At 41.9% G+C, this 22,091-nt stretch overlaps 2 protein-coding genes across 4 annotated transcripts; one reads left to right on the top strand and one right to left on the bottom strand.

The window, feature by feature from the left end:
* The first annotated feature begins 71 nt into the window (after positions 1-71).
* On the top strand, positions 72-7,580 carry LOC143143814 (cyclin-dependent kinase-like 4). 3 transcript variants are annotated; one of them, XM_076305530.1, is made up of 7 exons: positions 74-1,149; positions 2,236-2,478; positions 2,533-2,727; positions 4,157-4,448; positions 5,175-5,565; positions 6,231-6,561; positions 6,658-7,573. In XM_076305530.1, the coding sequence occupies exons 2-6, from the start codon at positions 2,311-2,313 to the stop codon at positions 6,529-6,531; spliced, it is 1,347 nt and encodes a 448-aa protein (XP_076161645.1). In that variant the 5' UTR covers positions 74-1,149; positions 2,236-2,310; the 3' UTR covers positions 6,532-6,561; positions 6,658-7,573. The 3 variants fall into 3 exon arrangements, 2 of the variants coding, with proteins under 2 accessions (XP_076161645.1, XP_076161644.1); XR_012991254.1 differs by having other exon boundaries at positions 72-2,478; positions 6,231-6,591; positions 6,658-7,580; XM_076305529.1 differs by having other exon boundaries at positions 74-2,478.
* A 10,629-nt stretch (positions 7,581-18,209) lies between these two features.
* Positions 18,210-19,641, bottom strand: LOC143154879 (uncharacterized). Its single transcript, XM_076326903.1, has 3 exons — positions 19,574-19,641; positions 18,344-19,535; positions 18,210-18,227 (listed from the first exon to the last, which is right to left on the bottom strand). The coding sequence occupies exons 1-3, from the start codon at positions 19,639-19,641 to the stop codon at positions 18,210-18,212; spliced, it is 1,278 nt and encodes a 425-aa protein (XP_076183018.1).
* Between the last annotated feature and the right edge of the window lie 2,450 nt (positions 19,642-22,091).

The raw sequence follows: 22,091 nt of genomic DNA on the forward strand, positions 1-22,091 counted from the left end.
TTAGGCGACCCTCTAATTTATTTCACCTGGTATCTTAAACGAACCTATTTTTGTCAATAATTTTCAGAAAGCTTCAAAGTATATTACACAGTGACGAGTAATCGTGATTTCCACGAATTTCTCAAAAGTACACACTTGTTTCCAAAGTTTAGGTCAATTGGGAACTATCCAAAATGATAGTTCCGATACCAGAAAGAAAATTAGGCGACCCTTTAGTTTATTTCACCTGGTATCTTAAACGAACCTATTTTTGTCAATAATTTTCAGAAAGTTTCAAAGTATATTACACAGTGACGAGTAACCGTAATTTACGCGAATTTCTCAAGAGTACACACCTGTTTCGAAAGTTTAGGTCAATTGGCAACCAAAATGGTATTTTCCATACCAGAAAGAAAATTAGGCGACCCTCTAATTTATTTCACCTCGTATCTTAAACGAACCTATTCTCGTCAATAATTCTCAGAATCACTTCAAAGTACATCGTACAGTGACGAGCAACCGCAATTTACGCGAATCTTCGAGAGTATACTTCTAATTCTCGAGTTTAGGCGAACGAGGAAACTCAGTACAGATTCTACGCGCGACAGTGTCCTCGAGTCTCTTCTTTGCATCTCCCAATGACCTTATCTCGCTTCGAAGTGGTATTTCGATAACGAGATTGGCGCGAAAGTAAGCGTACAGATTCAACGAGCAAGAGAGTTCGAAACGTTCCGCTATCCTGGTCGTTAATTATCAAAAAAACGCTCGATAGCGGTCCGTTTGATTGCGAAACGAGCGTAATCGACGCGGAGGAACACCGAGGCGGAACAAGGGCGGCATTTAAGCGGCCGCGAGCGCAAGACCTTCGAAAAGTTTCCGGTATTCGGCAAGTTTGGCCGCGCGGTGACCTTTCGGCTCCGCGAGAGGAGGAACTCGTCACGCAAAGTTCAGCGGCGATAATTCCGCTCCAACAAGTTCCCTCTCGTGTTTCGAGCACACGCGTGCACCGTTGTAACCCTTCGCGGTCCCGAGTTCCGCGCGATCGTTTCCGTTTCGAGCGTCGCGTACCCCGGTTTCAGCGAGATGTCGCTTCGAGGTCGCGTGGACCTTTAACGGGGCGTTCGGAGCATCGTCGAGATCAACGGTGCTTTCTTTCGTCGCATTAACGAGGTAAGAGTCGCGCGCGAGCGGAACCTTGACACGCCGTGTCCGTGTTCTAGAAATAAACGCGTTCAAGGGAACGCGAGCCAAGAAACGTTCTTGTGTACTGTTTCGATCTGTTGGGAAATTTTTCGTTGGAACTTACGCACGATCGACGCGCGACGATCTGGCTGTTAACAGCTTTCGGACGAAGCTGGAAGTTGGAGCGCGAGAGCGAGGATTACTCACGCTGGGAGGAATCGGTGGTGCGTTACCAACGTGTCGTTGAACGTTGGTTTTCCGTGTTCGCGAGCTACCTTGATACTTGTTCGAAACGTAACGCCAAGAGTGAAAAGATCGGGGAGGTCCTTGGTGTAATTGTTTCAAAGTATCTGGAGATAGTTACTTGTGCACGGTGTGGAGAAATCGTCGCGATCGGAGCGCCGGGTACCGGTAATTGTTACTCCGGAGTGTTATTTCAAAGTATCTGGAGATAGTTACTTGTGCACGTTGTAGAGAAACCGTTGCGATCGGTGCACCGGTCACCGGTGACCACCGTGGTACGAAACGCGTTAAAAGTAAGACACGATACAGATCGTACGGGGTAAACGTTGAACGTAGTGGTAGGTCGTGACTCGTCGTGTCACCCTCGAACTCGCCCTCGTCTACCCTCTTTTTTAATATTCAGTTCTCCGTCGAGTCGTGCGTTCTCCGTCGTCCGCGGGGTATTCCCCGGTTGATCGATAATCGTCGATGACGGTCCCGTTGGCCACTCGTCGTAGGAGCAGTTCGAGCCCGGAGACGGTAGCGTCGCTTTCACCGGACGTAACGTCAACGTGGATCGCGTCGTTTCCTCGTCGAGCGGATTCGATCGTCCCGGTGCTCGTCGCGCACGAACCAGGAACTCCGCTCGGCGAATGACGATCGTTTCGTGCGAAACGCGTTCCTCTCGACGACGAAAAATCGCGAAATTACGACGCGTGTCGCACGAGCGGTTCGCGCGCCGTTTCACGAATCGCGCGAAACGGAAGACGAGTTTCGGTGGTTCGTCGAGACCCGTGGCGTCGATTATGCGTGTCTCTCGTCTCCTCGTTGATCATCGCGTCACGTATCCAGGGAAGAGTATCCAACTCGACGTTCCGTCGCGGGACAATTTCAACGGATACTTGCTTCGAGATCTTCGTTAACGCGATGAACAAGTACGAGATGATGGGGGTCGTGGGAGAAGGGAGCTACGGTGTGGTGATGAAATGCAAACACCGCGAGACCGGTCAGCTGGTCGCCATTAAGAAGTTCCTGGAAACCGAGGAGGACCTCCAGGTGCGGAAAATGGCGTTCCGCGAGATACGGATGCTGAAGGTACGTCGATATTCTGCCTCGATCGAGCGCACGTTTCATCGCACGTCCTTGCAGAAGCTGCACCACGAGAACTTGGTCAACATGATCGAGGTGTTTCGTCGTAAGAAACGATTCTATCTGGTCTTCGAGTACCTGGACCACACTCTTCTGGACGAATTGGAGCGCATCGGAGGCGGTCTTGGTTGGGAGGTGTCGAAACGTCACGTTTATCAAGTCCTTCGGGGTTTGAACTTCTGTCACGAGAACAACGTGAGTGCAACAACTCGAAAGAACTCGAAAGAACTCGAAAGAACTTGGAAGAACTCGGAGAAACGAGGACGTTGAAAATGCGAGTTTGAAATTTTTCTTTTTTTTTTTTTTTTTCGAAAGTTTTTCTTTTCAAAATCATCAACGAGGTATCTCAATCGATTTACATCGAGAGATGGCCTTTCTTGTATTTCTCGTAACAGATTTTGAGAATGGATCGCGTAATTCGGTGGTTTAATTCGCATCGGTTTTCGAGACACTTCGAAGTCGTTGTATCGAATATTTACGAAAGAGATAAATCGTATTAATGTATAGTTTCGTTCGATGATAATCGGAATCTACGGAGTGAACTCGGTGGATTCCGCGATCGAATCCGTTGCACGTGGCAGCGCTCTATTGGACGATCCTCGATGAATGACCGCATTGTTGCAACACGAGCTCGTTTCTACCCGCGTTTGAACGCGTTCGTTCGATCAACGGGGTTACGAATTATTACCACGACACGTTCGTGAATTATTTAGGAAGTTTCAAGCTATCCGCGACTGGCACAAAATACGTAGTCCGAAAGCCATCGCAACGAAAGTCGCGTGACCGATGTACAGGAATGATAATTGCTACGCTATAGCGATTACGGTTACAATTCGGTACAAGTGTAACGATTAAATAAATCGATCCATCGTCGAAGCACGAGAAAAACATTCGAGATTTGGAAGATATTTGTCGCGAGTCAACGTTGTCTCAATTATCTTCGATTTTGAGAACGATTCGTCTCCGTTTCGGTGTTGGTGGATCGTGTTAAAAATAGGCGAATCGTGGAGATCATCGGGGACCAAATATTTAACAATCTACTTATTTGTTAAAGTAGTTAACAATTTTGTAATATTTATGTTCCAAGCGATGGATTCTAAAAGCGATCGAGGTTACGAGAGACTAACATAAATGTAACAGAATAACAAGTATCGAAACGATTTCAATTTGGAAACTTGTACCGCGTTTTCTGTACTCGATGGAAGGTGTAGTGAAGATTGTTTTCGATATTTAAAGCGCAAAAAAAATTGGAGATTCGGCAAAAAAGAAAATTTGGAGATTCGACAAAAAATTGGAGATTCGGTAAAAAAAGAAATTGGAGATTCGATAAAACAAAAATTGGAAATTCGGCAAAAAAGAAATTGGAGATTCGGTAAAAAAAGAAATTGGAGATCCGGCAAAAAAAATGGATGATTCGACAAAAAAAAAAGAAATTGGAGATTTGACCAAAAAAATTGGAGATTCGGTAAAAAAAAAATTATAGATTCGGTAAAAAAAAAAATTGTAAATTCGGCAAAAAAAAAGAAATCGGAGATTCGGCAAAAAAAATTGGAGATTCGACAAAAAAAAAATTGGAGATTCGGTACAAAAAAAAATAATTCTAATTTCGAACGATCGTTCGCAGATCATGCACCGTGACATAAAGCCGGAGAACATCCTCGTGTCACCGAACGGGGTTGTCAAGCTCTGCGATTTCGGATTCGCTCGACTGGTCAGCGGACCGAACGAGTCTTGCACGGATTACGTGGCAACCAGATGGTACCGATCGCCGGAACTTTTGATCGGTGACCCGCGATACGGCAAATCGGTGGACATCTGGGCAACTGGTTGCCTGTACTCGGAGATGGTAACCGGTCAACCACTGTTTCCCGGCGAGAGCGACGTCGATCAACTCTACCGTATCACCAAAACTCTTGGTAAGATGTACCGTAAGACCTCTGTCGCGTCTACGATCGTGGAAACGTTCTCCATTGGAGCTAGAATCGTGAACGTTCCCCATCGAACTCTCGAGATTATTCTCCGTTAGTCACTTAAATCTAGCCGACTATCTTGTCCGTTTCTTCTTGACACTTTTCGAAACGAACTTTGCAATTTTGTATCGGTTACGCGTCTCGAGAGATACTTAAACGCGTGTCGAAGGATTGAAAAGAATTTCGACAGTCGTTTAGATCTTAGAGCTGTTATTCTAGAGCATTCTAGAGCTATCTTGGAGCAGAATTTCGATCTTAGAGCTGTTTGAAAAATAAAGAAAAGGGACTTTGAATCGGAGCTCGAAGTACACCGAACGTTTCCAGATGTTGAAGTACTAGTATGTAAAAATGTTAAAAACGTTTCTTTTTAATATTCTTTAATATTTCCAAACGGTGGTCCGAACGTGAAAGTAATACATAAAATATAAATTAATTATTGCACACTCGTTTGCATCCTGTCTCGTTCGGCTCGTATTTCGATCGAAGGAATTCAATCTAGGAAATCGCCTCGCGAGGTTCACCGATCGGACAATTGCCTATTTGTCATTCGATGAAAGAACACATGGTTGAAAGACCAGCCACGAGTCACGAGTGTTCTCAGCTATTGTGATTCTACGAGACGAAACGTTTGGAAGTGGCCGTGTACCAACGTGGACGTGTGTGTAATTTCAGGAGGACTTTGCACCAAGCATCAGACGATTGTTAATCACAACAGGGCAGGCAGATTGTTGAAACACGCGAGCGTGGACGAGCTCACGGAACTCCCACACTTCGGTTCCTCGTTGATTCGTAGATTGTTCCCCACGTGGGACAACGTGACGTTAGATTTCTTGGGCCAGTGTCTTCGCATGGACCCGGACCTGCGACCGAATTGCGCGACGTTGTTGCAGCACTATCTGTTCGTGCAACACAACTTCGCGGACAAGTTCCTCAACGAGTTGCGAGTCTGCGTGGCCAAGGAGTCCGCCATGAACCCTTTGATAACCAAGAGGGCCGAGGAGAGACGACTGAGTATCTTCTCCGCCGAGTCTCCGACGAGAGTTGGTCGCAAAGGCACCGACAGGTATTTACACTTTCGATATCTCGAAAGCAGTAGCGAAACGTCCGCTTAAATTGCACGACGAGAGTGCAGTGTACAGCTGCTGCGGTGCATTCGACGAATCGTTTCTTTTTTTCTCAATTTCCGATCTACGGTTACGCACTCGTCTTGCAAAGATCACCAGCGACTTACTCTCTGGATGTTGTAGGGATATTGGATGGGAGGAAGGTCGATCCAACAGTATGCAGTTACTGAGTTATATGACAAAACTTATTGAACAGTACTGTTCAATGTAACACTGTTCAATATAGTACTGTGCAATATAGTACTGTTCAATGTAGTACTGTTCACTATAGTACCGTTCAATATAGAACTTTTCAATGTAGTATTGTTCAATATAGAAATTTTCAATGTAGTACTGTTCAATATAGAACTTTTCAATATAGAACTTTTCAATATAGTAGTGTGCAATATGGTACTGTTGAATGTAGTACTGTTCAACGTAGTACTGTTCAACGTACTACTATTCAGTAAGTTTTATCGAACGACAAAACTTATCGAACAGCCTATTAGAGAAGTTTTCGATCTTATCGAACCCCAGTAGTATCCATAATTTTTACAATCGTAGCTCGAGACTATTCGTCCTCTTTGGTTCGCTGTACAGAGTATTAACCGAGGATTGCTTTCAGATGGCACATGACCGTAATGAAGGACAGATCGATCAGCGTCAAAGCAGTATCGGAACAGATCGAGACCGAAGAGACGCATCAACCGTCACCGGTGCACATCACCCGTCCAAGAGAGGTTTGTTATTTCGGGCCCGTTTCCGTCGTGCCAAACACGACCTACATTCGAAGGTTGGAGCACAAAGGGTTGCTCGCCACGGGGTTGAAGGGTTGCACGTTACCCTCTTTGGCGTCCAAAGACCACTGTAACGCGAACACCACCGGGAAGAGGAAGAGAATCGATCTACCGAGCGTGGATCGCTAAAGGAAAACGACGCACATCGTGGATGAGCAAGTAATTCGATATATCGAGATTGCACAAATTGTAAAATTTCTACGTTTTATATTATTGTTATACGATTCGATGCAAATGTGAATTTCTTGTGTACAGGTGAATCATCAACCAACGACGAAAGTTCCTGTTCACCCGATCGGTGGAATTTCGAGCGGAGAAATGAATTTATTTCGCGGGAATGTATTGTACATATACCTATAAGACACTTAGTACAATTGTAATTTACTTTATATTTATATATTATTATATTAATAATAAATTTACGTCGAGCAACCGTTTTAATCGGTATTCGGGAGTCATAGTTTTCGACGTACCGAACGTTGCACATCGAACGTTACGCGTAACATTTACACCGGTGGAGGGAAGTTAAATAATTTAACCGTAGAATTGAACCGTGCTAGAGAGATCGTGCAGAATTTAGATAAATTGTGTATTTTCAATCAACGCGTCGAAATTTCGCTAAATCGATCGACAAAGAGGCAACAAAATATGTTAAACTGTTAAATTGTACTCAATAAATTATTAGCCTTTCCCTGTTAACTTCTACATTTTTGTACTCGCGTGTTACGAAGTGTAAATCCTCGAAACGAATTAAAACGACAAAGGAAGGAACGTTACGCGAGAAGGACGGAGTATAAGTTTACAAACTTTGTTTATACGTTCACGTTAGGTACGTTTCGATGTAAACACAAACGTAGAACCACGATGGAGCTATTAAACACAGTACATTGTACGGTTTCGAGTGTACAACAATGATAGAGATACAAAGAGAGAACGATCGTTAGGACTGAACGTAGAATTAATTTACCCAGGGGTGAATCACAAATTGGGTAGGCCCCTGATTGGGTTATATTTTCCGTTAATGAAAATTACCTCTTCTCGTGTGCAATGAAGCGAACACACTCCTCCTTTCGTCGAATTAACTGTTACTCCTCTGTGGATGTAAATTCTTTCTTTTTTCCAAAAAAGAAAAAATCACGACAGAATATTCTTAATTTAAACGATTAAACTTGTTATCTCGATCTCGATTTGATTGGAACGTTTCGAGAACGTATCTTCGAGTACAAACGAACCCTTTTGAGTATTATTTCGACCATTTTATTTATTCGTCTCTCATGGATACAGAGTAATATCGGTATAGAATTTTAATTACAATATCCGACATTATTTTATAAAAGTAAATACAATTATATCGTTAACAATAATAATGCGCGTAAATCGGTTAACACACGCTCCAAACATTGGCTAAAGCATTCACGTTCACCGTAGGAATAAATTGTACAGATATACGCTCACTTAAGTCGTAGGTTTAATTACAAACGAAGCCGATCGCGAACGTTATCGAGGCTTATGTATGTACAAGTACAACTCGAAACCGAGGGATTCGCCTATCGCGGAACGATCGCGAGCTCGACGCCCGCAGAGAGAAGATTCTTTTCTTCTTTTCTTCATTTTCATTCGATCCTTCGTCGAGGCTTCGTTTTCCGCTTCGCGGACCTTCCCCTGTTCAACCCTCGAACGATCGCGTGCCTGTACTCCAAACGGCCATCGCGCGGCGATTATTACAGCAATAAAGAGAATTTCGTTCGCTACATTGTCGAATTTCGGCAAATATACATCAAGCGTCTTCCAAAGCACACTTACGTAACGCGTTTCCTCTTAGTTTTAATCACGGAACGGTTGCCAAGAACTTGACTGGAAAATCGTCCGGTAGCTTCGCGTTCTAAGCTTTTCGAACATACGAACGTACACCGCTCGAGGACCGAGCAGTTCGTTCAGCGATCCACTTCGCGAATGTAACGATGATTCACGAACGTTGAGACACTTCGGGTTAGTATCTCGCTCGAGGGTTACACCTGCGGACGGATACGATACGATATCGATCTCTAACGGATAGCCGTGTTTCGTCGTGGATTTGTTACTTCTCTGGTGACGAAACGAATCGTCGAAGAGGAGATCTCTCGTCGTCGCGATCTCGTTGGAAAGAAGTGTGCAGATCGCGCGAGGATCCGGGGTGTCGTGAACCGTCGTAGAGAGCTCGTGGGTGTCTAAGAGCGTTTGCGAGCGTTTCTCGTACCGATGGTTTCGTACGGGTGTAATATACTCGATTCGATGGGAACGCGTTGGATGAATTCGTGATTGGGAAGAATGTTCGGTGGATTAACCCTTTGCACTCGAGCGGCGCTGAAATTTTATTATTTGTACACGTTTGTTCGTTTGTAAATGTTTGTCGAAGTATCCGTAAAATGTTTGACCAATTTGACCGAAATGGAGTTGCTGGTTTGCGCGAGCGAAAAATGCCTCGAGTGCAAAGGGTTAATACGGTTCCGGTGTTGATTCTCGAGTCGCAGGAGGAAGCTCCGCCAACGGGGAAGCTTTAACGAGCCGTGACGCACTGGCTCGCAAACGTACGAGCTTCCTGGAGCCCGATACCTTCTTACGTAACGCGATGAACGAGGAAACTTTGCGACCGCGAGCTCGGCCAACAAAACCACCCCTAACTTCTCCCTCTTCGTCCATTCTTTTTCGTTGGTTTTTTTTCACTTTTTTTTTTTCTCTCGTCCATCGGTCTACCCTCTGGTCGGTGACTCAGCCATTTGGTCGACGAATAATTTCAGTCGCCCCTGCTCGTCGAAGCGGCGCGATCGCTCGATCCGGGCGAAACGATTTCGATTCACGCGCTCGAATCGCTTTATCGATCGTTTAGAGGTCCTCGAGCAATAGAGAGCGTTCGAATTGCTATAACTTGGAAATGTTCCGTTTCTAGGTGTCTTTGGAATCTTGGAAATCGTTCCGCGTTGTTTCTAATCGGTGACCACATGGTCGACGAATAATTTTAGTCACTTTTGGTAATCGAAATGGCGCGATCGCTCGATCCGGGCGAAACGATTTCGATTCACGCGCTCGAATCGCTTTATCGATCGTTTAGAGGTCCTCGAGCAATAGAGCGCGTTCGAATTGCTATAACTTGGAAATGTTCCGTTTCTAGGTGTGTTTGGAATCTTGGAAATCGTTCCGCGTTGTTTCTAGTGGATGACCACATGGTCGACGAATAATTTTAGTTACTTTTAGTAATCGAAATGGCGCGATCGCTCGATCCGGACGAAACGATTTCAATTCCTGTATTCGAATTGCTCTACCTTGGAACTATTCTATTTCTAGGTGTCTTTGGAATCTTGGAAATCGTTCCGCGTTGTTTCTAGCCGGTGACCACATGGTCGACGAATAGTTTTAGTCACTTTTGGTAATCGAAATGGCGCGATCGCTCGATCCGGACGAAACGATTTTAATTTCCACGCTCGAATTGCTCTACCGATCGTTCGGAGCTCTTCTCGGAACTCTTCTATTTCTAGGTGTATTTAGAATCTCGGAAATCGTTCCGTGTTGTTTCTAATCGGTGACCACATGGTCGACGAATAATTTTAGTCACCCCCAGCAGTGAAAATGGCGCGATCGCTCGATCCGGGCGAAACGATTTCAATTCCCGCGCTCGAATTGCTCTACCGATCGCTCAGAGGTCCTTTCGGAACTCTGAGAGAAACTGTTCTGTTTCTAGGTGTCTCTAGAATTTTAGAAATCGTTCCGTATTGTTTCTAGTCGGTAACGAATAATTTAAGTCACCTCTGGTAATCAAAATGGCGCGATCGCTCGATCCAAACGAAACGATTTCAATTCCCGCGCTCGAATTGCTCTACCTCGAAACTCTTCCATTTCTAGATATCTTTGGAATCTTATAAATCGTTCCGCGTTGTTCCTACTCGATGACCACATGGTCGTCGAATAATTTAAGTCACCTCTAGTAATCAAAATGGCGCGATCGCTCGATCCAAACGAAACGATTTCAATTCCCGCGCTCGAATCGCTCTACCTCGAAACTTTTCCATTTCTAGTTATTTTTGGAATCTTATAAATCGTTCCGCGTTGTTTCTACTCGATGACCACATGGTCGTCGAATAATTTAAGTCACCTCTAGTACTCAAAATGGCGCGATCGCTCGATCCGGGCGAAACAATTCCAATTCCCGCGCTCTGATCGCTCTACCGATCGTTTACAACTCCTCTCGGAACTCTTCCGTTTCCAGGTGTCTCTGTATTCTTAAAAATCATTATCACTACTTTCGTTACACCAGTTTCCTTTCCCATCGCGCGTCACCCGTATCGACTCTCTCGAATCATACGACGAACGATCGCGACGACCGAGCAAACTTTCGGAATTCGAACCGAAGAGAGAAGCCGGATACTCGAGGCTCGCGATGTCACCACGGGTGCAGCGAGCATCCCCCGTCTTGCACCGGGGGACGGTCGACGGTCGATAGCGGTTTCACGCCGCGAGGGGTTACTAACCCTGTCGAGGAGAGAGAGAGAGAAAGAGAGAGAAAGAGACTGAGAGAGAGAAATATATATAGAGAGAGAGAGCAACCAGGGCCGCGTTACGCGAACCTTCCGCTCCCTCGTGTCCGAAATTTTCGATCGCATTGTTTTCCTCGCGAACGATCGCGTCCCTCTTATCTCGTCCACGGAAGAACGGATCGTTCTTGGCTCGGATCGTCTTCCCCTGGATCGTCGAAATCGATTCATCGGACGCGAGAACAGTCCTATTTATTCCCAATTATTTCGCATCATACCGCGTTATTCTCGTACACCGTGAAAATGAAGTTATTTCCTTGAATTAATTCCTTCTTACGACGATAAAGGAAGCTTTTGAAACGATTCGATCGAAACCCTTGAAATCGACTCGAAGTTTGCCCTTCGTCTCGAGGAGGTACTCGAACAATTAACGAAGATACTCGAGTATCGTTCTACGATTCGAAGGCGGCTCGTGGAATCGACGTAGGTTCGTTAAAAGATCGTTAGAAATCTTCATGGACAGTTCTCGCTCGATGGTTCCCTAAAACGAGTACTCTTGCGCGGCTACGCGTAATCGTGGCGCTGGTCGCTCAGAAACGTGGATCGAGGCTTGCCAAACCTGTGTTTCCTCGTCGTACGGCCATCCTCTTCGCGGCGAGTATCGATTCGCGCGTCCGCTTTCTCGATTCGCCGCGAATTCGTTGTCATCGCGCGCGTGTCGCGCTTCGATTCGCGGGGACCATCGAATCGGACTACGCCCGAGGTTGTTTCGCGCGCGTGAATCTGGAGAGACGAAGTAACGCGAGCAGAGGAAGTGGTGATGGAATTTTCGCTTCGATCCTCGAAAGATGAAATAGAAAAGAAAAATATAAATAATCGATACTCGAGAGCGACGAAATTCAATGGTTAGCGAACGAACCCCTGAATCTGGAATCTTATACGTAGCCTAAGTTAGGGGTACGTTAAACGAGCCCCTAAGTCAAGAATTGTATAAATGAATCTCTGGATCGGGGATCGTTTAAATAAAGCACTGAACCGTGACGCGAAGCGGACGAGCGATTCTTCCACCTCCATCGTGCTTTCTTCGTTTCTCTCGTCGACAACGAAGATGGATACTCTTACGCGAAGAATCGCTCCTCCGCGTCGAGTCTGAATCCCTTCGGACGGACATTACGCTATGTAAATTAGCACCGATGAGATTCGATGTCGACCGTACTGTTTCGAGCATCGATGCTTGTTTTTACCGCGCATGGATCGTTTCCAAGCGTCGCTCGGTTATTCGACGCGGATCGACGATACCTCGATACAGTTCTCGGTGGCGACGCGATCGAATCGCGAACGAAACTTTCGAGTGAAATCTGCTCCAAGATTTTCACCGGTTGGAATCGAAGAGGAACATCGTCGATCAACGTTACTTTGGAGCTAGAACGATTCGAGGAATTTGCATCGAGATGCGACTGGACGAATCGAAACACGAAGAACTCGAACGACGAGCGTTTACCGAATGGATCGCGAGGATCTACGAATCGTTCACGATCGTTCGTGTCTTTCGAAGACTAGTTTCTTTGTTTTCTTTTCTTTCGGGATAACTCGTTGGGAAAATACAACGAACGTTTCGTGGACGAGATCGATTGGAAGTTTCTTTCAAGTTTCTTTCTTTCTGGAAGAATCGCGCGTCGTTTCTTTCGACAATTTGTTCTCATTTCTATTCTCGTTTCCAGAAACGAACGAGAATCCAACGATCGCGAAACGGTCACGCGTACGGCCAAGAGTACTCGGTTAAATCGCGACGATACCAATCTCTATCGATCGGTTCTCCTCGTTCTTTTGGCCGTCTCGTCCCTCCTCTTCGATTCGATTCTCGAACGTCCGATCGACTCTCACCTCGTTCGTGTACGATCGATCGGCTCGGATGATCGCTCGTCGGGTCCGATCGCGAGACAAGGGCGACAACACAACGCTTCCCTCGGATCGATCGCTGTTCGTTCGCTCTGTTCGTGGAAACTCGAGACTGCTTCGCGGCACGAGTGAACTGTCATAAGGCACTTTGAGGATCTGCGTTGCGAATGCGCCAAGGAATCGATCGGCAGCCACGATCCGCGAGTCGTCCTTCCGTGCTCGAGAGCGCGGCGAGAAAGAAAAGCGCTGTGTCCCCGGTGTTAGGTTTCACCTACGAACCAGAGCCCTGGAAAACCGGCCGACCGGACTATTTAACCTTTTAAACGATTCACCGATCGACCGTTCGCACGATTCGTCTGATACGCGGTCGATACGATCGATCGATCGATCGAACGCGATCAACCGGCTGATCGTACGACACGGACGGATATTGTAGGCGACAAGACGTACCGTTCGCAATTTTTCCAACAATCTTCCGTCCACGGACGGAACGTTTGCGTAGATAAAAATTTACATTTCGCAGAATCGTTGTATAAATAAAAATTTATTCCCTCGAACGAAGCTTGGAACCTTAATCGTAGAGTAAAATTACATATCCCGTTCAATCGACGAAAACTTATCCGCATAGTTGATCGGTCGATCGAGTACACCGAGCGTGTAGATCGCCTAATGTTCTTTTCGTTGGTAATCTAACGTTCGAGTAGAAAATTTACGTTCATCGGTTGAACGCGGTCCGTATTGTCCGTGCACTCGAGTACCAAGAACGAGCAATCGGCTAACGAGCCGGTTAATCGGATATACCGTGCACCCGATGAAACCGGTTGAATCGATTATCTCGATCGATGGATAGGCCTTCGTCGCCAAAAGAACAACCGCGAGCACGTTAATAAATTACGCGCTCGTTCGATTATTTCAATCGTCGCCCCCGAACGAGTTTCAATTTCGGTTGTAGGAACGGTTTCGTCGTTGGATTGGAAATACGATCGATGTGGCTTCTAAACAAGTCGAAACAGGAGAAAGTTGTTCCGTTCGCAACGAACAATACACGGCAAAGGTTTCGATTTCGTCGTAATTCTCTTTCTTTCGTATTTTTTCTCTCTCGATCGTCAGATTCTTCGATCACTCCGCGATCGTTAACCGAATTTCGGAATCTCCGCACTTGCGTGTATTTCAACGAACCGGATCGAGCATCGGCCATCTACGAACCCCGGTATTCATTTAAAAAATAATTCAAGCGTTTATTTCGGGCCTGACGTAGAATCGTATAATCTTAATAAATTGTATCGACTTTCTGCATATAAATATACACGTGTAAATGTTTACAAGTTAAAAAATATTGAAATATCTAAAACAGGTATGAAGAAGACCATTTTGAATTTGGTAGCACCGAGGAGCTCGTTGCTTCGAAATTGTTTCGATCGATTTAAAACAGACCTGTAGGAGATATTTGTATTTTAATAAGAAAGACTCGCGATGACGTGGCTTAGCATCCACTCACAGATATGGTCTCTAGCCTCTGTTCGGAAGAAGGTTGCCGTACCCTGAACTCTAGTTCTAGATAGTGTGTCTGTGTCTGTGTGTGTGTGGGTCTTTAGATTCGTTCGTGTTTCAATGTACAAGCAACCTATATATACAGGAACGACAACGCGACAGTCATTATTAGTAATTTCTTTTGTAATAATTACTGTTATCGTACTCTTCGTTTTCGAATTATTAGCGAGGGTACAAGATCACTAACAGAGACGACGACAGGCCGAACGAAAGACGATCGGCTTCCTAATTATAAAAATCGTGGATCGAACCAGCGAATACATCGTCTTAAGAGTTTATTCAATTGCTTACTTGATTATTTCCCATTATTCCACATTATACACCTCTCTCGAGAGTTTCCGAAGAACTTAGGTAGGAAGGATAGACTTACTGACTGTTTCTCGGCACGATTTTCGCTTGCCGAACGCAATTTGTTCAATTCTTTTTGCTTCGTTTACGCATTATCGTTATTACTATAATCGTTATTATCGTTATTATTAATATTATTATTATCGGTATAATTATTGTTATCCCCTTTATACAATAAAGTGGATGGTACTCGTAAACACAGTCCTTGAGCTCGTTAAAGGCTTTGCGGAGACCCGTACGTGCTCCTGATTTCTTCTTCGAAGAGATTACGATTTGTATACTTTTTCTTTAGAAAAATGAAATAGTAGCAGTACTAGTAATCAATGTAGCGATAGTAGTAGTATTAGTAATAGTAGTAGTAGTAGTGGTAGTAGTAGGAGTAATAGTAGTAGTAGTAGTAGTAATAGTAATAGTAATAGTAATAGTAATAGTAATAGTAATAGTAATAGTAGTAGTAGTAGTGGTAGTAGTAGCAGTAGTAGTAGTAATAGAAGTAGTAATAGTAGTAGAAGTAGTAGGTAGTAGTAGTAATAGCAGTAATAGTAGTAGTAGTAGTAATAGTAAAAACATTAACAGTAATAATGATCGTGATGGTGATAGAAATTGTGTTAGTGATAGATACAGTGGTAGTGACAGTGGTAGTTACAGTGGTAGTGACAGTGGTGGTGACAGTGGTAGTTACAGTGGTAGTGACAGTGGTAGTTACAGTGGTAGTGCCAATGACAGTGACAGTTAATGTAATAGTAACCATAATAGTAATCGTAATAGTAATGGTAATAGTAACAGTAATAGTAACAGTAATCGTAAACGTAATAGTAATATTAATAGTAGTAGTAATAGTAATAATAGTAATACTAATAGTAATAGCAATAGTAATAGTATTAGTATTAGTAATAGTAATAGTAATAGGAATGGGAATAGTAGTAGTAATAGTAATACTAATAGTAATAGTAATAGTAACAATAATAGTAATACTAGTAGGAATAGTAATAGTAAGAGAAATAGAAAAATAGTAATGGTAATAGAAATAGGGATAGTAACAGTAATAGTAATGGTAATATTAATATTAATAGTAATCGTAATGGTAATGGTAATGGTAATAGTACTAGTAATAGTAATAGTAATCGTAATAGTAACAGTAAGGATAACAATAACAGTAGCAGTAACAGTAATAGTAATAGACACAGTAACAGTAACAGTTTCAGTAACAGTAATAGTAATAGTAATAGTAATGATAATAATAATTCTAAAAGTAATAGTACTAATACTAATAGTAGTAAGACTACCCATCGTAAGAGTAATAGTACTAATACTAATAGTAGTAAGACCGATACTAAAAATAATAGAAAAGCCGGTAGTGACAGTCGTAGTAATAATAGGAATGTTAATATTGATACTAGGAATAAACAGAGCAACAGCAACAACAGCAGGAGCAACGGCAATGGTAACAATAACAGCAACAATACTAACAACCGCAACAGCAACAGCAGCAGCAGCAGCAACGGCAACAGCACAGTAACGGTAACAGCAACAGCAGCAGCAGTAGCAGTAGCAATAACAACGACGGGAACAAGATCAACAACACCAACAACAATAACAACAAACAACAACGACAATAACGACAGGAACAACAACAACAACAGTAGTAACAACAATAACAACAACAACAATTACAATAGTAAAAGCAGTAGCTGCAGTGGTAGTTGCAGTAGAAGTAGTCGTAGCTCTAGTAGTAGAAGGGACAATGGTAATAGTAATAGTTGCGCTAACACTAGCAGTAGTGTTTGTAGTGGCAGTACCAAAAACATTACCAGTTGTAAATAGTCGCCGTAGTAGCAGAAGTAGCAGCAACAGTGGTGGGTGAAGCTGTGGCAGTAGTGGCAGCTGTAGCGATAGCGAAAGCGGGAGCCATAGCAACGGCGATTACGATGACGACGGTGTTAGTAATAGAATTAACAGTACCAATATTAGCGGCGTTAGTAATGAGAATGATAATGGTAATGGTAATAAAAATAAGAACAATAATAATTCTAGTAGTAATGATAATAATAATAATAGTAATAGTAATAACAATATTCATACTAATTATAGTAGTAATTGTAATACCTATAGTAATCGAAATGTCAATGATAATGGTAATAGTGATGGTAATATGATTAGTAATACTAATATGAGTAGAAATTGTAATATTAATATTAATGCTAATACTAATACTAATACTAAGAATAACACTAACGGTAACGGCAACGGTAATGGTAACAGTAACATAGTAACAGTAACAGTAACGACGGCAGTAACGGTAACGGCAACAGTAACAGCAACAATAACGGAAATAGTAACTGTAATAGTATTGGTTGTGAAGGTCGTTATATTTGTAGAGGGTGTCAAAAATAGTAATAGTAGTTGTGAGTGTGTCGTGGTAGTAGCAATAGCACTTTTTGTAGTGTGTATTAGTAGAAGCAGCAGTAGTAGCAGTGATTGTTGCAGTTGTAGTGAGTGTAGTTGTAGTATTAGTATTGGCAATAGTGATAGCACATATTAAAAGTTGTAACAGGATGAGTAATAGTAGTGATAGTAGAAGTAGTAACATGATTGGTGACATGTAAAAAGGATTAGTAGTATTAGCAGTAGAGGTTTAGTTGTAGTTGTAGTAAAGTAGTGACGAGTGTGGTAGTAATAGGTCGAGTATTAGTATTGGTATTAATAGTAGTGTTTGTAGTAGTATCTTTGGTATTCGTATTGTGGGTAGTATTAGTAGTACCTATGTGTATAATTAATGTTATTAATAGTATTATCAGTGTCAGCGATGGTGGCAGTACCAGTAGTGCTAGTAGTATTAGCTACAGTCTAGTATGAGTAGTGTTAGTAGTATTAGCTACAGTTTAGTATGAGTAGTGTTAGTATCATTGGCGGTGTTGGTTGTGCTAGTGGTATTGATAGTATTAGTGGTGTAGTAATAGTAAATATTGGTATTAGTAATACAAGTGCTATTAGTTGTAATGGGGTTAGTAGCAGTAGCTGCAGCGATAGCTGTGGTGATAGCTGTGGTCTTTGCAATGGCAGTGACAGTAGCAATAGTAATAACAGTACTAGAAGTTGGAGTAGTAATGGTGAAAGGTGTACCACTAGTATGTCTGTGGGAATATACATATTACCATTAAGAGCAACAGCAGCAGTATTGTGGGAACAGAAGTAACAGTAGTGATAGTAGTAATGGTTACGTTGGTAGAAGCAGTCGAAATTGGGAACGTAGAACTGGGAAGAGCAATAAGGTCAATAGCGTTAGTAATAATAATAGTCGTAACAGATTGATCAGTAATAGTCGCAGTAGTAGTGATAGAAAAGGTACTACCAGGGGTAGCAATAGTAATAGTGTTAGTAGTAATGACAATAGGGGTAATAGTAGTTTTAGTATTAGTAGTGGTGGTAGTTATAGATGCGGTAACACTAATAAAATTAGAAATTGTAGTAAGACTATTATTATTATTCTTATTATTATTATTCTTAGTAGTAGTAGTGGTGCTAGTAATAGTGACACAAGCACCAGCAGTAATAGTATTATAAATCGTAATCGCATTCCCAATCGTAATCGTAACCGTAACCGTAGTCGTAGCCGTAATCGTAATCGTAATCGTAACCGTAGTATTAGTAGTAGTGTTAGTGATAAGAGCACTAGTAGCAGTTGTAGCAATAGCATGCGTAGCTGTTGCAGTAGCAATAGAAGTATCGTTAAGCCTTGATGTAGCAGAAATCGTAACGCTAGAGACAGCGGCTATTGTAGCAGTAAAAACAGGAGTAGTAGCAATTGTTGCATTGGTATTATTATTATTATTATTATTATTTTTATTATTATTATTATTATTATCATCATCATCGTCGTCGTCGTCATCATCATTATTATTACTGTTATTATTATTATCATCATTATTATCGACATCATTATTACTGTTATTATTATTATTATTATTATTCTCATACTCATTTTTCTTTCCACTTGCATTCTCATTCTCGTTCTCATTCTCATATTCATTCACAATTTCATTCGTATTCTCATTCTCGTTCTCATTCTCATTCTCATTCTCATTCTCATTCTCATTCTCATTCTCATTCTCATTCTGATTCTCATTCTCATTCTCGTTCTCATTCTCATTTTTCTTTCCACTTGCATTCTCATTCTCGTTCTCATTCTCATATTCATTCACAATTTCATTCGTATTCTCATTCTCATTCTCATTCTCATTCTCATTCTCATTCTCATTCTCATTCTCATTCTCATTCTCATTCTCATTCTCATTCTCATTCTCATTCTCATTCTCATTCTCATTCTGATTCTCATTTTCAATCTCAGTCTCAATCTGATCCCGATTACTTTTATTATTATAAATATTATTATTATTAGTATAAATATTATTATTAGAATTATTATTGTTATTATTGTTAATCTTATTATTATTACTACTATTATTATTATTATCAATATTATAATAATACACAGTAGGATTTGTAGTATTACTATTAGTATTGGTGTTATTAGCAATGGTGATTTTGGTTGTGGAACTATTATAAGTACTAGCAATATTAGTAGAAATAGCAGCAGCAGCAGCAGTAGCAGTAGCAGTAGCAGTAGCGGTAGCAGTAGCAATACTGTTAGCGGTAGCGGTTGCAGTAGTGGTAATGGTGGCGGTAGCTGTAGCACTAGCGGTAGCGGCAGCTGTAGCTGTGGCTGTGGCTGTAGCTGTGGTTGTAGCTGCGGCTGTAGCTGTGGCTGTAGCTGTAGCTGTAGTTATAGTTGTATCTGTGACTGTGGCTGTGGCTGTTGCTATGGTTGTACTTGTAGTTGTCGCTGTAGCTGTAGCTATAGCAATTGCTGTGGTAATTGTACTGGTATTAATGGTGATGCTGGTTGTGGTGCTGGTGGTACTATTAGTAGTGGCATTAGTATGTTAGCAGTAGTTGTACTATTAGTAATGGTAATAATAGAAATGATAAAAGTAGAACTAATGATGTAATTGTGATGGTTACGTAGTAATAGCGATAGTAATAGCGATAGTAATAATAATAGTAACAGTAATAGTAATAGTAATAGTAATAGTAATAGTAATAATAATAATAGCAATAGTAAGAGTAAGAGCAAGAATAAATAGTTGTTGTTAGTAATTACTAATTATTAATATTTTATTAGTAATTATTAGTAGTTATTAATAGTTATTAGTTGTTCTTAATAGTTTTTAGTGGTTATTAGTAGTACTTAGAAGTTCTTGGTACTTTTCAGTACTTATTGGTACTTATTACCAGTTAGTAGTTATCAGTAGTTATTAGTAATTATTAGTTGTTACTAGTTGTTATTAGTAATTAGTAGTAGTTAGTCGTTGTTAGTAGTAGTTAGTGGTAATTAGTAGTGGTTAGTAATGGTTAGTAGTAGTTAGTAGTTGTTAGTAGCGGTTAGTAGTAGTTAGTAATAGTTAGTAATAGTTAGTAGTAGTTATTAGTGGTTAGTAGCGATTATTAGTACTTAATAGTAGTTAGTGGTAGTTGCTAATAAAAATCTTTAATTATCGTTACTTATGGTTAATTATCGTTAGTTATCGTTACTTGCCAATGGTCGTCGGTAGTCGTCAGAAGTCGTCAGAAGTCGTCAGAAGTCGTCGGTGGTCGTCAGAAGTCGTCGGTAATCGTCAGTAGTCATCGGTAGTTGTGAGCAGGTGTTAATAGCTATTAGTACTTGTTGGTACTTATTAGTACTGATTAGTGCTGTTCAGTGCTGATTAGTATTTATTAGTACTTATTAATCGTTATTAATAGTTGTTAGTAATTCTTAGCAGTTATCGGTAATTGTTAGTACTTATTAGTAGTTATTAATCTTAGTAGTTGTTGGTAATAGTAATGACGGAAGTAGAAGTAGAAGTAATAGTATTAGTAGTAGTGATGGTAGTAATATTAGTAGAAGTAGAAGTAAGTGTAGTATTATTAGTAATATTAGTAGTAGTGGTAGCAGTAATAGTAATAATGGTAGTGGTAGTAGTAATAGTAATAATGGTAATATAGTCGTAGTATTAGTAGAGGAAATAGATAAAGGAAGTGGAGGGTGAAGAAAAGAACTAGAAGAAGATGAAGAAAAATCTCTTAACGATATTAGAAATACGCTCGCTTAAAGTTCATTTAAACTTTACTTTGGACGCAATTAGTTTTTTCCATTTTTCGATTTTTGGCTAAGTGAACGGCGGAATGTCGAGTGTATCTCGCTTCTCCCTGTTTCTCTCATTCTCACATCCACGTACACACGTGACACGCTTTCTCTCTGTTTTTCACGAACACACTATTGTCGCACATTCTGTCCTCCATCTTTCAGACTCCTCATTAACACTCTCGCCTCCTTCGTCCATTTTAAATGTCGATATTCGAGAAGAGAATTCGATAAGTCGATCTTTCGTTTGCCCGGATCAACGACATGCTCCCGTTCGTCCCACGTGGCAGGTTTCTCTCTTTACGCATTTTACGCTCGCGTTCCTTCCCCTGTCTCCAATGATTCGCGAACGGTAAAGAAAAACAAAAAAAAAAAAAAAAAAAAAAAAACAGAAATTCCACCGTATCCCTCCCTTTTTCCTACTCGCCTTCTTTTTTTTTTCCTCCTCTCCCTCTCTCTTCCCCGCCGAAGAATGTTACTCGCTGTATCTTTCCTTCTCTTCTCGTTTTTGTTTAAGAGTACTCTTAAGCTTTATCGTTACTTTAATAGTTATATTTAGTAGTAATGCGAAAATACTTTAATAAGGCCCAGTAAGGCTGCGTGGGTCAACGAACTATCCCACAGAAATTCAATATACATTTCTCGCATTAAAAATCACACCGTTTCTCTAACGTCGCGTCTCGTCGCGTCTAAGAAAACTTTGTCCGAAAATGGAAAGTAAGTTTCTCCAGTCACGCGTCTCGTATTCGAATACCGCCAGTCGCGAGACGTTTTGTCAACGAAACTCCACACGGGGGGAAAAAACGTGTATACGCGTGTGTAGCGCACCTTGTCTAAAAAAAGAAAAGAAACCAAAAACCAAAAAAAAAAGAGAAACAAAAAAGAAAAAAGATCGTTGCTCCGGCCGCTCGAGGCCTCCTCCAATACCTTGGATTAATTATTGTCACGTTGTATTATTCGTTATTTGCAAGTTACACCTTTCCCGCACGACAAACCCTCGCTCGATCTTACTTTCCCGTGTTCGATGAGCTCGGGGAGGGGGGGAGGGGCGGGCGAGGGTTGAAAACCACCCTCCATGGCGCATCGAGTAACGTGCTTGCGTGTCACCAAACTCGTCGAGTCTCGCGAATTCGATACAATTGCTGGCGATTTATCGCAGTTTCGTGGATACTGTATTAAAGAGCGCGCGTTTACAGCGACTT

This window comes from Ptiloglossa arizonensis, chromosome 2 (genome assembly GCF_051014685.1).
Source record: "Ptiloglossa arizonensis isolate GNS036 chromosome 2, iyPtiAriz1_principal, whole genome shotgun sequence".
NCBI lineage: Eukaryota > Metazoa > Arthropoda > Insecta > Hymenoptera > Colletidae > Ptiloglossa > Ptiloglossa arizonensis.

Bases quoted from the DNA above. Each gene is read 5' to 3' on its own strand.
- LOC143154879 (XM_076326903.1), bottom strand. From the start codon at position 19,641: ATGCCACTACTAATAGTACCACCAGCACCACAACCAGCATCACCATTA. The intron at 19,536-19,573 runs GCAATTGCTATA...GACAACTACAAG, and splicing joins ATACCAGTACAATTACCACA to TACAACCATAGCAACAGCCA.
- LOC143143814 (XM_076305529.1), top strand. From the start codon at position 2,311: ATGAACAAGTACGAGATGATGGGGGTCGTGGGAGAAGGGAGCTACGGT. The intron at 2,728-4,156 runs GTGAGTGCAACA...GATCGTTCGCAG, and splicing joins ACTTCTGTCACGAGAACAAC to ATCATGCACCGTGACATAAA. The intron at 5,566-6,230 runs GTATTTACACTT...GATTGCTTTCAG, and splicing joins GGTCGCAAAGGCACCGACAG to ATGGCACATGACCGTAATGA.